The 12,699-nt window shown below is 41.2% G+C and overlaps 1 protein-coding gene across 1 annotated transcript in view; it reads left to right on the top strand.

Annotated features, from left to right (window-relative positions):
• Positions 1-11,981, top strand: part of chodl (chondrolectin) — a 40,356-nt gene extending 28,375 nt beyond the window's left edge. The window contains exons 2-7 of the mRNA XM_060900835.1: positions 2,541-2,871; positions 2,968-3,125; positions 6,475-6,525; positions 6,613-6,687; positions 6,780-6,876; positions 9,831-11,981. Coding sequence (XP_060756818.1) covers positions 2,541-2,871; positions 2,968-3,125; positions 6,475-6,525; positions 6,613-6,687; positions 6,780-6,876; positions 9,831-9,915 — 797 coding nt within the window. The 3' untranslated portion in view covers positions 9,916-11,981. The remainder of the gene's footprint in view (positions 1-2,540; positions 2,872-2,967; positions 3,126-6,474; positions 6,526-6,612; positions 6,688-6,779; positions 6,877-9,830) is intronic.
• Positions 11,982-12,699: the final 718 nt, after the last annotated feature.

Raw genomic sequence — 12,699 nt, 5'->3', positions numbered from 1 at the left:
CCTCGTAATGACGAGTTGCTTGATCGACTAGGCACGGCTCGTTTTTATTCGACACTGGATTTGACAAAGGGATATTGGCAGATCCCCTTGACTCCATTATCCTGAGAGAAAACGGCCTTTTCCACACCGTTTGGCTTACACCAGTTTGTCACACTTCCTTTTGGGCTGTTTGGGGCGCCTGCTACCTTCCAGCGGCTTATGGACAGGGTCCTCCGCCCCCATGCCACCTATGCGGCCGCATACCTCAACGACATTATCTATAGTAATGACTGGCCACGGCACGTACAACACCTGAGGGCCGTCCTTAGGTCGCTGAGGCAAGCGGGTCTCACAGCCAACCCAAAGAAGTGTGCAATTGGGTGGGTGGAAGTACGGTATCTGGGCTTCCACTTGGGCAATGGGCAGGTGCGTCCCCAAATTAATAAGACAGCAGCGATTGTGGCCTGCCCGAGGCCCAAGACCAAAAAGGGGGTGAGACAGTTCCTGGGGCTGCCTGGCTACTATCGTAGGTTTATACCTAATTATTCGGACGTCACCAGCCCGCTGACACCTCACTAAAAAGGGGGCACCAGATCCGGTCCAGTGGACGGAGCAATGCCAGCGGGCTTTCTCTGAGGTAAAGGCTGCACTGTGTGGGGGGCCACTATTACACTCCCCTGACTTCCCTCTCCCCTTTGTTTTGCAGACGGACGCGTTGGACAGGGGGCTGGGGGCCGTTCTGTCCCAGGAGGTGGAGGGGGAGGACCACCCAGTGCTGTACATCAGCAGGAAGCTGTCGGTGCATGAGGGCCGCTATTGCACGATAGAGAAGGAGTGCCTTGCCATCAAGTGGGCAGTCCTCGCCCTCCGCTACTACCTACTGGGACGCCCTTTCACCCTCTGTTCGGACCACGCGCCCCTCCAGTGGCTCCACCGCATGAAAGATGCCAATGCGTTGATCACCCGTTGGTATCTGGCACTCCAGCCGTTTAAGTTCAAGGTGATCCACAGGCCGGGGGCGCAGATGGTCGTGGCGGATTTCCTCTCCCGTCGAGGGGCGAGTTGGCTGCAGGCCGGACGGCTCCCCGGCCTGAGTCGGGCGGTGGGGGTATGTGGCAGCAGGGGCATGGTCAAGCATCGGTCTGTGAACGGAGGGCGGAGTCAGGGAAGGTAAGTGGCAGAATCACTACACCTGATGTTAGTTAACCTGTGTTTGTGTGTCTTCCCCAGTGACCACGCCCTATAAAAAGGAGAGAGAGAGCAGAGGAAAGAGGCTCTCCCCAACCAGAAGGCGTGTGTGTGTGTCTGTGAGAGCAGTAGATAACAGCTGAAAAGCGTACATATTGATCATCACTGAAAAGTGTAAAAAATAAAGAGAGTTTGAGAACTCAGTTCTAGCCTGCCGTGCTTCTGTGCTCCACCCACCTTAAACTTTTGCAACAGTATAATAATAATATTGGCTTGGTTTTTTCATGGTAGATCAGATATATTCTATTCAGCTACTCGTCTTCGACTCATTCAGTATCATGCTAGCTGAATGGAATATATTTGATATACCCCTCAAAGCCAGCCAATGTTATTTAAATATGTCACTCAGATCCACGATGAATTTCATATAAAAAAATGCAAGTTTTTCAACATGAGAAGATAAACTTTATATCTTCAAGCAAACGTGTGATGTTCTTTTTATTATATTGACACATTCACAAACAAAAAGTCCCCAAATTTATCAAAACAATTCATCAATTTCCTCACAAGTGACATACATAGAGATTTGTCATGCTTTTGAATCTCCATGTCCCAGATGGAGCGCGTCTGAAAAATACGAGTGGCGTATTTCCCAATAAAACACTCTTGTGTCTGTAATATTAAATCATTAAATAAAAGGTTTGCTTAGCTACACATTATAACTCCAGCAATCCTGCCCAGGTCCAATTAGCTAATGGTTCTGTTATGAGAAAAAATTACCTTGAATCAATATTTCTTATTGTTTCTGATACTTTTTACATTTTATATATATATATATATATGTTTTGTATTACTGCCTGTGCAGAATTTCCATGCATGTTCTCCCAATGTGGGTTTCTTCAGGGTTCTCCGGTTTCTTTCCAGCTCCCACAAACACACCTGTAGCGGGTGTGGTGATCCTGAATTGTCCCTGGGTGTGAACAAGTGTGTGAATGTGTGTATAGGTATATTACAATGGACTGACATCCTATCCAGGGTGTGTATTCCTGCATCAAGCACAGTTTTCCTGGGATAGACTCCAGATCCAAATCTGAAGTAGTTATTAAAGATGAGTTAATTTGCTTTTTGTAATAATGTGAATGAATTAATTGGGTGCTTTGGTTAAAAAATAATAGACCAAACCAATCAGTTAGTATGATGAATTGATGATGATGATTATTATTATTTTATTATTATCATCTTCATTATGTGTTAGCTAGATTAGGATAACAAAAAAAAAATCAGCCATGTTTCATTTCAAACAAGTGGAAAATTGTAAAGGAGCTCATTTGATTTTTCATGTTAAAGCATTAGGTGCTTGGGACTCCCTCTAGGTCAGACTGTGTGTCATGGCGGTCCTGAGAAGCCGTGCTATAAAATCGCATACTTCAGCGATGTGTCGAGCCGCGTGGCCTTCTCGGAAGCTCAGCAAGTGTGTGAGGTGGACGGTGGTTCTCTCCTGAGCATAGAGAATGCTGCTGAACAACAGCACATCGAACAGCTTCTGAAGAATCTCAGTAGGACCAGTTCAGGTCCAGGTATTGCCGATGGAGATTTCTGGATTGGTCTGACTCGTGTGGAGAGCAGGAGTCCAGGAGAATACATGAGCTACACTTCCTGTCCAGGTCTGTACAGGTGGAAGGACGGAAGTGTATCTCAGTTCAGGTGTGTGGATTAGATGTTCTTCACCTACTCCAGTATAAGTCTGTGTTGAGGTAAGAGTATTGTGTTTTATTCCTTATCACACTCTTGGTCTAATAGGAACTGGTATTTCGATGAGCCGTCCTGCGGAGGGGAGGAGTGTGTAGTGATGTACCATCAGCCCACTGCTGAGGCTGGTTTAGGAGGACCGTACCTTTATCAGTGGAACGATGACAGGTGCAACATGAAGCACAATTTCATCTGCAAGTACGAACCAGGTACAGCAGCACGTACACGGGAATACACAGTCTGGAAAACATGCAATGAAACAACACATGCTGAAGAACTTATCAAGGACTTGGAACCAGAGAGACACCTCATCTCATCTCATTATCTCTAGCTGCTTTATCCTGTTCTACAGGGTCGCAGGCAAGCTGGAGCCTATCCCAGCTGACTACGGGCGAAAGGCGGGGTACACCCTGGACAAGTCACCAGGTCATCACAGGGCTGACACATAGACACAGACAACCATTCACACTCACATTCACACCTACGGTCAATTTAGAGTCACCAGTTAACCTAACCTGCATGTCTTTGGACTGTGGGGGAAACCGGAGCACCCGGAGGAAACCCACGCGGACACGGGGAGAACATGCAAACTCCGCACAGAAAGGCCCTCGCTGGCCACAGGGCTTGAACCCGGACCTTCTTGCTGTGAAGCGACAGCGTTAACCACTACACCACCGTGCCGCACCAGAGAGACACAAGTTACATTATTGGGGAAAAACAGATAAATGTTATTGTTTCCATAGTAACAGCTCATTGACAGGGACTTGTATGGCAGATAAGCCATGTAATCTAAGCCTAATGATGAACTGATTAAAAAAAGTGTTGTTATTTAACAATCACTGATATGGTGAAGGGCGGCACAGTGGTGTAGTGGTTAGCAGTGTTGCCTCACAGCAAGAAGGTTCTGGGTTCAAGCCCAGCGGCCGACGAAGGCCTCTCTGTATGGAGTTTGCATGTTCTCCCTGTGTCTACATGGGTTTCCTCCGGGTGCTCCGGTTCCCCCCCACAGTTCAAACACATGCAGGTTAGGTTAATTAGAGGCTTTAAATTGACCGTAGGTGTGAATGTGAGTATGAATGGTTGTGTGTGTCAGCCCTGTGATGATCTGGTGACTTGTCCAGAATGTACCCTGCCTCTCACCCATAGTCAGCTGGGATAGGCTCCAGCTCGCCCGTGACCCTGTACAGGATAAGTGGTTACAGATAATGGATAGATGATATAGCCAAACTTTCTGTAGGGAAATGTACAGTTAAGGAAGGAGTCTCCAGTGTAAAATTCAGTACATTTTCTACCACAGGAAAGGAAAGTGTTCAGGACAGAAGGCTTCATGCTTTCCAGTTTCTCTATAACATGGTGAAGCAAGCTGGTGAAGGAATGACTTTATAGATGTTAAAACATAAATGATAACAGGAGCTATCTTGTTTTGCTGACATTCCACGACATTAAACGTGTGTGTGTGTGTGTATATATATATATTTTTTTTAAGTCATTGTCTAAAAGCGGAGCTTCTTATGAGTTTATGAGCAAAATATTTACAAGGGCACAAAATCACCCTGAATAGAGTAATAATATTATAACACCATGAATGAACCATCGAATTGTGTAGCGTTGTTTATTTCACCTCAGTAAATCACTGCATTGTCTTGTGACAGTGATACAATAATGAGATACACATCACAGTTATGATACATATTTATTCCTTTCTTTGACACCACATGCCATGCACCAGAAACAACACCACCACGTTTATTATGGTGTGACTCTGCTGGGTGCCTGGTGGACAGCAGTGAATCAGCACTTTCACATTACATCAATACTGTAGTGTTACCATCCGATATCAAACTTGATATGTCAAACAGCTGTCTGATCCGTCACATCCACATGCACACAATGCCATTAGGACTAATTACCATGCACCTGTTCCTGATTAGAGCTCAATCACAGCGCATATATATAAGGACTCTGAGTAACACACAGAATTTGTGAAAGCCTTGTATTTTTTGTCACTTTTCTGGTTTTGATCCTGTTTGTGTTTTTGGACTGTGAGTATTATATTCCCTCTGATATCCTGTCTGTGCCTCACTGCCTGTTTTTTGACTCTGTCTGCGTTTTGGATCTGTCTACTAGCATGTTTTTAATGAAACTCCTCCTGCACTTACATCCGTCTATCGCCCTTACATGACAGAAACTATAAACTGTCCAACATGATAGTGGACTAATAAATCTGCTTTAGCTTGTTTTATATGAAACCATCGTCAATATTTTCAGTAAAATGTGTTTGTAAATAATCCAACGTTATTTTTTAAAAAGCAAATTAAAAATAACTGCTGGATAAAAACCCATCTATCTTAGGTGTAACTCTGACATGAGCAGATTGTTTGCCTTTCCTGTAGATTCTGATGCAGAAACTCAAAAGAACTTGAGCTGACAAGTTGTTATCTTAATTTCCATTTCAGTGCTGGAGTACTGACAACAATTTTCAATTCATAAATCTGCTCATACATGCTCACTAACAAGACTCATCTTTTCACCACCACTTTGTCCTCCATGTTATGACCTGAAAGGTCAGGAGGTGAAAAAGAATATTTTATCTGTTTCGAGCTCCATGTGCTGGCAACAATAAATAAATAAATCAATCAATAAATAAATCAATAAATAAAACAAAAAACAAATGCAAACCCTGCCTGAGCATGTTTTGAGGTGGAATCAACATTAGGTGCAATTTTTGTGCATTTGCGCAATAATCGGTACACACACAGAGTTGGTGCTCTGGATGTGAACAGAAGTGGCAGTCTGGTTCTCCTTCTCAAAAGATCAACTGGTGAACTTTCTAATGGGCAGTGGATAGTTTTTGTGCACCAGCATGTGTATGTCTATGCTGTCCATCAACTAATCATTTTCATCAAAATCAGTGGTTTGTTTGTTTGTTTGTTTGTTTGTTTTTTGGACAAAAACACTTTGTCAATGTGGCTTTAGCATCCTGTGTTAATTCTTACATTTTTAGACTCCAACCAGTTTACTTATCAAACAGCTTTACTTGGATAACATACTGTATACTGAAATACTCATACTGAAGCACCACTAAAATACTAAGTCTTAAGAATAAAACACTTGGGAGTGTGCTGTTTCAGGAAAATAATCCATGACAGGGTGTTGTGATAGAAAATACAAGTTACTGTTATTGATTATTTTCCAATAACAGCATGTCCTGAAGTGTTTTATTGCTCCCATACAACAGTAATTTGCTGATGATTACAATCATTATTTATTAATGAACAGCTACTTTTTATCCCTTTAGAGTTGTATTTATTTTTGTAAGAATATCTGTGAGACAAGTTATTATTTCCCGTTATCATTTATGTCATAGCAGCATCTTTTTTGCTTTCTTGAAGTCAAAAAACGCCAGTCATGTTACTGAGAAACTGGAAAGCGCCCCGGGAGTTTGAAGACTTTCCTGGGGCAGAAAAATTCCTGCTGTGCTTGAAAATGAATCAACCCATTCTGACCAATCAGATTCTCAAATTCATCAGTGCTGTGGTATAAATGTTGTTAATACAGAGAGCCACCTAGTGAAGGAGCATGGAGATATACCTGTGAGTCGCGATGTAGGTAAGCCAAGGTCGAATCTTTGATTATGTGACTTCATGTACATGCATATTAATTTACACCAGGTTGTGCTGGCTGATCTTTCAACAGAACATGAAGCAGAGACGAAAACTCCTGATGTTCATGAGGAGGAGAGCTTTTATGTCACCGTGGCAGGACACTCAAGTAATATCGCTCATTAGCGTTTAACATTAGCGTTAAAACGACCCTGTCTCAAATATGTATCGGAGAATATGAATGTGTTCTTATTTTTGAAGGTATGCTGCTGATTTATGTGATCATCCCGACCATTCCTCTGCTCCTGCTCATCCTCGTGGCCTCGGGGACATGCTGCTTCCAGATGCTGAGCAAGAGGTGATTATAAATAACGTACTCATGTTACAAACAGCACAGCCTCGCAGTAATTACACTCTCAAAGTGTTAACCAAATACCGCAGCACATCTGGCAATTAGTGGAGCAGCAACGCGATGCTTAGCAAACATGAATGTACCACTTCCTGATTGATCAGCCTGACAGAAAAGTCCCAGGAACTCAGCACTGATTTTTAGACACGTCACATGTTATGGTTTACGCATTTTCACATGACTGAATTATTTATGTGATTTCTCATAAGTTCTCATGTTGTGCTTTCATTTTTGGATGTAGTTCTACACATGATTAATTTATTTTCAAATGATATGTTTCACACACTTTTATATGTGGTGGACTTTATAGATGTAGTGCATGTGATTTTCTACAGGATCCATTTATTTTCATGTGAATTCCACATTATTTATTCACACTTAATTTTGGCATGATTCTTTATTTTCATGTGATTTCTATATAATTTGTTTATTCAAAAATGTGATGTGTTCATGATACATTGATTCTCACGTGTGATTTCTACATGATTCGTTTATTTTCATGTGATTTCTGCATGATTCATTTACTTTTGTGTGATTTCTACATGATTCATTTATTCACACGTGATTTGTACATGATTCGTTTATTTTCATGTGATTTCTAGATGATTCATTTACTTTTGTGTGATTTCTACACGATTCATTTATTCAAACGTGATTTGTATGATTCTTTTCATGTGATTTTTACTTGATTCATTTTATCCACATGTGATTAATACATGATTAATTTATTCACACGTGATTACTACATGATTCATTTACTTTCATATGATTTCAACATGATTTCTGCATTATTAATTTACTTTTGTGCGATTTCTACATGATTAATTTCTTCACACGTGATTTCTGCATCATTTGTTTATTTTCATGTGACTTCTACATGACTCATTTTTTTCGTGTGATTTCTACATGATTCGTTTATTCACACGTGATTTCTACATGATTCGTTTATTTTCATGTGACTTTTATGCAATTCGTCTGTCCGCACACGATTACTACGCCATTTGTCTGTCCGCACACGATTACTACGCCATTCGTCTGTCCGCACGCGATTACTACGCCATTCGTCTGTCCGCACGCGATTACTACGCCATTCGTCTGTCCGCACACGATTCGTCTGTCCGCACACCATTCGTCTGTCCGCACACCATTCGTCTGTCCACACGTGATTACTACCCGATTCATCTGTCCACACGCCATTCGTCTGTCCACATGCAATTACTACGCCATTCGTCTGTCCGCACGCCATTCGTCTGTCCGCACGCCATTCGTCTGTCCGCACGCGATTACTACGCCATTCGTCTGTCCGCACGCGATTACTACGCCATTCGTCTGTCCGCACGCGATTACTACGCCATTCGTCTGTCCGCACGCGATTACTACGCCATTCGTCTGTCCGCACGCGATTACTACGCCATTCGTCTGTCCGCACGCGATTACTACGCCATTCGTCTGTCCGCACGCGATTACTACGCCATTCGTCTGTCCGCACGCGATTACTACGCGATTCCTTTATTCACACGTGAGTACTACGCGATTCATTTATTCACACATGATCTCAACGTGATTTCTGCATTATTCATTTACTTTCATGTGATTTCTATGTGAATCATTTATTCACAAGTTATTTCAACATGATTCATTTATTCACACATGATTTGTACATGATTCGTGTGTTGATTTCTCACCTGCAGGATGCATGGTTTTATTTATCCCTTATCATTCTCGTGATCTCATGTGTTTACTTCAGAGCAGACCATGCTGAAGTGTTTGCCGTCGACACTCCAAATTGAATTAGAGCCAATTTAGAAAGTTCTGGAATCAAACAACCAAATCCTCCTCTCTCCTTTGTAATAGTGCATAAAGCAGAGTCTGTGAACCCCCTCTAACCCCAAGAGCCCCATGCTTGGCAGGACATTAGGGTTTTATTTATGTAATTCATTATATATATAAAATCCAGCATCTCCCACAGCGTGATGCGATTTTAACTGATTTCTAATCACTCAGTGAGTCTGAGTCAGCAGTAAAAGGCTTGCTGGAGTTCGTTCAACTCATTGGGGTAAACGCCTTCAGCTCCGAAGCAGATGTGAGGCTTCAGTTTTACAATCCCTGTCACTCTCAAGATTCAGTGTAATAATCAGAGTCTATTAAAGTGACAGCTGGATTTATTTCTCTGGTTTAATTTAAAACTGAGTTGTGTATTATTTCTAGGAACTGAAACGTACATATGTTTATAATCTCATCTCTAGCCGCTTTATCCTGTTCTACAGGGTCGCAGGCGAGCTGGAGCCTATCCCAGCTGACTATGGGCGAAAGGCGGGGTACACCCTGGACAAGTCGCCAGGTCATCACAGGGCTGACACAGACAACCATTCACACTCACATTCACACCTACGGTCAATTTAGAGTCACCAGTTAACCTAACCTGCATGTCTTTGGACTGTGGGGGAAACCGGAGCACCCAGAGGAAACCCACGCGGACACGGGGAGAACATGCAAACTCCGCACAGAAAGGCCCTCGCCGGCCACAGGGCTTGAACCCGGACTTTCTTGCTATGAGGCGACAGTGCTAACCACTACACCACCGTGCCGCCCATGTTTATATCGCATGATCGTGTGTTTTTCATGTGTGACTGTGAATTATGTCTGATCATGTGAAAAATGTAATATAACCAATTTATGATTGTGGCCTCACTTCATGTCAGTAGTTGCCTCTTAAATCAGTACATCAGTCCAAATCATTTGATTGCTCCACCCCTACAAACACAAGTGTACATTTCACATATAAATCAGGCGATTAGCTATTATGTAACAGCAGAAACCTGACAGCAATTGAGCTACAAACTTAAGACAAATAATAGGTATGTGTTATAAATGTACTTTTCTCTTTTATCCACACTGGACAGAAAACCACGGACGAAAACGAGTGTGGCCCAATCAACACTCTGGATCTCCAAGACGCCAAAATCAGACAGTGCAATGGAGGTGTAAAAGAAACTATGTTCTATGGTTAACGCAAATGCTACATCGATGTCGTCTCCATACATGTACGTGGTCTTCTAATGAAAATCTTAGTGTTAACGTCGTGATACACTTGACTCCTGTGCTATTTTTTTATGACAGCTTTTGCTGCTGTGTGCTGAAACGAATCCTGCTAATTATTTCATTAATCTCGGTTTCCTCTTTGCCTAACAAGCCAAATCTGTAATCATGCCTTCGTTCCTGCATATCCTCTCTCATCCTGCTCTCTGCTTCCTTCCCTCCCTCAGAGGGAGCCATCAGAAGGAAATATTCAGCTAATTGACAGCAAACACAGAGAGTGATTAAATTACTGTCATTAAGATGGGTGAAAGCCATTACAGGAGCCACGTAAAGAGATTAGCTTAAAGTGGCAGCTAAAATGAAACTGAGTCGTGCCAGTTTGAAAATTCCTCTGTGCCAGAAAAAGATTAAAACTGTTTCTATATCAGGATTGGAGCTTTTATTTTTCATTTTAAAGTCCCAGGGAATAAAACAGAGGCTTGGTAACTATAAACATCAAAGCCTAAATTGTAAATGAATAAAAGAATGAATGGCGTTTCAGTATGAAACATTCACAGTTAATTGTCATATATTAAGAGACAGAGAGAGAGAGAGAGAGAGACACACACACAGGTGGCATGCTGTTATAGGAAAATAATCAACTGATAGTGTGCTAAGTGGATTTACTCTTGCCACCACAAAGTTTATTATTTTCCAATAACAGCATGTCATGAAGTGTTTTATTACTCTTACACCACAGAAATTTGTCAGTTACAATTGTTTCATTTATTAAAGAACGATACATGACCGTACTATTTATCCACTTATTGTTACATTAACAATCGAGTTAGCTCAAAATGAGTTTAAACAGTCATTCGTGCGCCAGTCTCTCGTTTTTTTGTCTGTTTTTAATAATAAGGCAAAAAAACTGAAACGCGTAAACTCCATAAACTCTGTGATCGTTCTAAAGCACCAACACTGGAGACTCCTCCCATGAATAATATTAAATTGAAGTGAATGAAGTCAAGGTCATGTGATCCACCAAACTGTGATTAAAAAAAAGAAAAAAGTACAGAATTACGCTAACACACTGTTAAAAGCCAGCTATAATTAGTTAATCAGACTGATCTGAGATCTGTCGGGTAGGGTGGCTTAATATCTAAATGCACATTTGATTGATTGACAGCGAGAATCTTCAAGCTTGCTAGGCCACGAAAGTAGTTTATATGATATGGAGTCAGCATTTAAGCTATGCATTCTAGCTTTGTGTTTGTTCACTAGCTTTCGTTTGCTAAGTTAGCTTTCATAAAAAAAAAATTCAAGCAGGATTGCGTAGTTTTGCAAACTGTTTCAAGGAAGGGACAAGTTACCATCAGGTTTGAATCATATGCATGATTTCCTCAAGATTAGCTCCACCCACTTTGCATCCAAAGAGAAAGGAACGATGTAGACATTACGAGTCATCAGTAATTGACGCTCCACCGACACACATCTTGTTTCTTTGGAAAAATTTACATTAGCAGCATTACAGTAGATTACACATTTAGGTTCCCTGGGGCTTTAAAAGAACCGCAAACAAGCCGACACATCCGCCATTATCCCCCCGATCTTCTCAGTGAGAGCATCATTAGCATAGCATGGTTATGCGACTCTGAGTCGCCTACACAAAGCCTGAGCAGATGTTGATATTTTTATACGATGTGTTTGAAATTCTGACATCTTGCTTATTCTTATATATGCAGTTTCTGCTTATAATATCGATATATAATTGATCACGAAAACTGCATATATAAAAGTGGCAAATCTGTGAAATTTCAAAATGAGTGTGGTATATAATGTGGATTAAATTCATCGCTCGTACAGTATATACCTATAGAAACGTGTCTGCTTGTAAAGTACAGGTCTATGGGTTTATTGTACAGGATGTCTGTTTGATTCAGATATTCTGTTTTCATCTCTATTTTTGGGTCAGATCACGGGTACAACCGTTAAATAAAGGGATGATTGTGAAGATGTTCGAGTGTGGAACTTAATTTGTGTTAATTATCCCATTCAATCTGGTCATAGATGGATAAAGTAGTTGTGAGTGTTTATATATAGTCCTGTGCAAAAATCTTAGGCACATGTAAAGAAATGCTGTTGACCAAAAATGGCTTAAATATAATGAAATGTTTCAACATTAAAAAAAAAACAAGCAAACTATAAATCAGTAAACCATAATAAATGAAACAAAGCCAATATTTGGTGTGAGACGACCCTTTGCTTTAAAAAAAAAAAGTCTGAGGTCCAGTGAGTGCAGTTGTATGTGAAAATGAGCTGTAGGTTTTACTGAGCATCTTACAGAACCAGCCACAGTTCTTCTGGACTCTGTCACACTCGCTTCTTCATTTTGCACCAAAACCCAGCAGCCTTCATTATGTTTTCTTTTTTAATCTGAAAAGTGCTCTTTTATGTAATATGCTGCTCAGATACAAACTTTTTTCTGTAACAATTTTGTGCTGGGAGAAAAAAAAAAAACCACGAAACGTTAGGACTCTAAAATGTTGTTTTTGTACTGACTCGATAATGTCGAAGTCATAAAATAGAAATCTATCACAAAGTTTGTATGAAAAAAATAGGAGGACTAAGACTTTTGCACAGTACATTAAGATAGAGAAAAATGCAGCTTCTGAATACAGTACACTCTCAGAAAATAATTAAGTTATTCCATGAAATCGAGTCGTACATGAGCCGATAGCTGACAAGGCACGTAGC

This window comes from Neoarius graeffei, chromosome 19 (assembly GCF_027579695.1).
Source record: "Neoarius graeffei isolate fNeoGra1 chromosome 19, fNeoGra1.pri, whole genome shotgun sequence".
In the NCBI taxonomy this organism is placed as follows: domain Eukaryota; kingdom Metazoa; phylum Chordata; class Actinopteri; order Siluriformes; family Ariidae; genus Neoarius; species Neoarius graeffei.
Note: the sequence above shows the minus strand (reverse complement) of the source record. Positions and strands in the feature narration are given on the sequence as shown.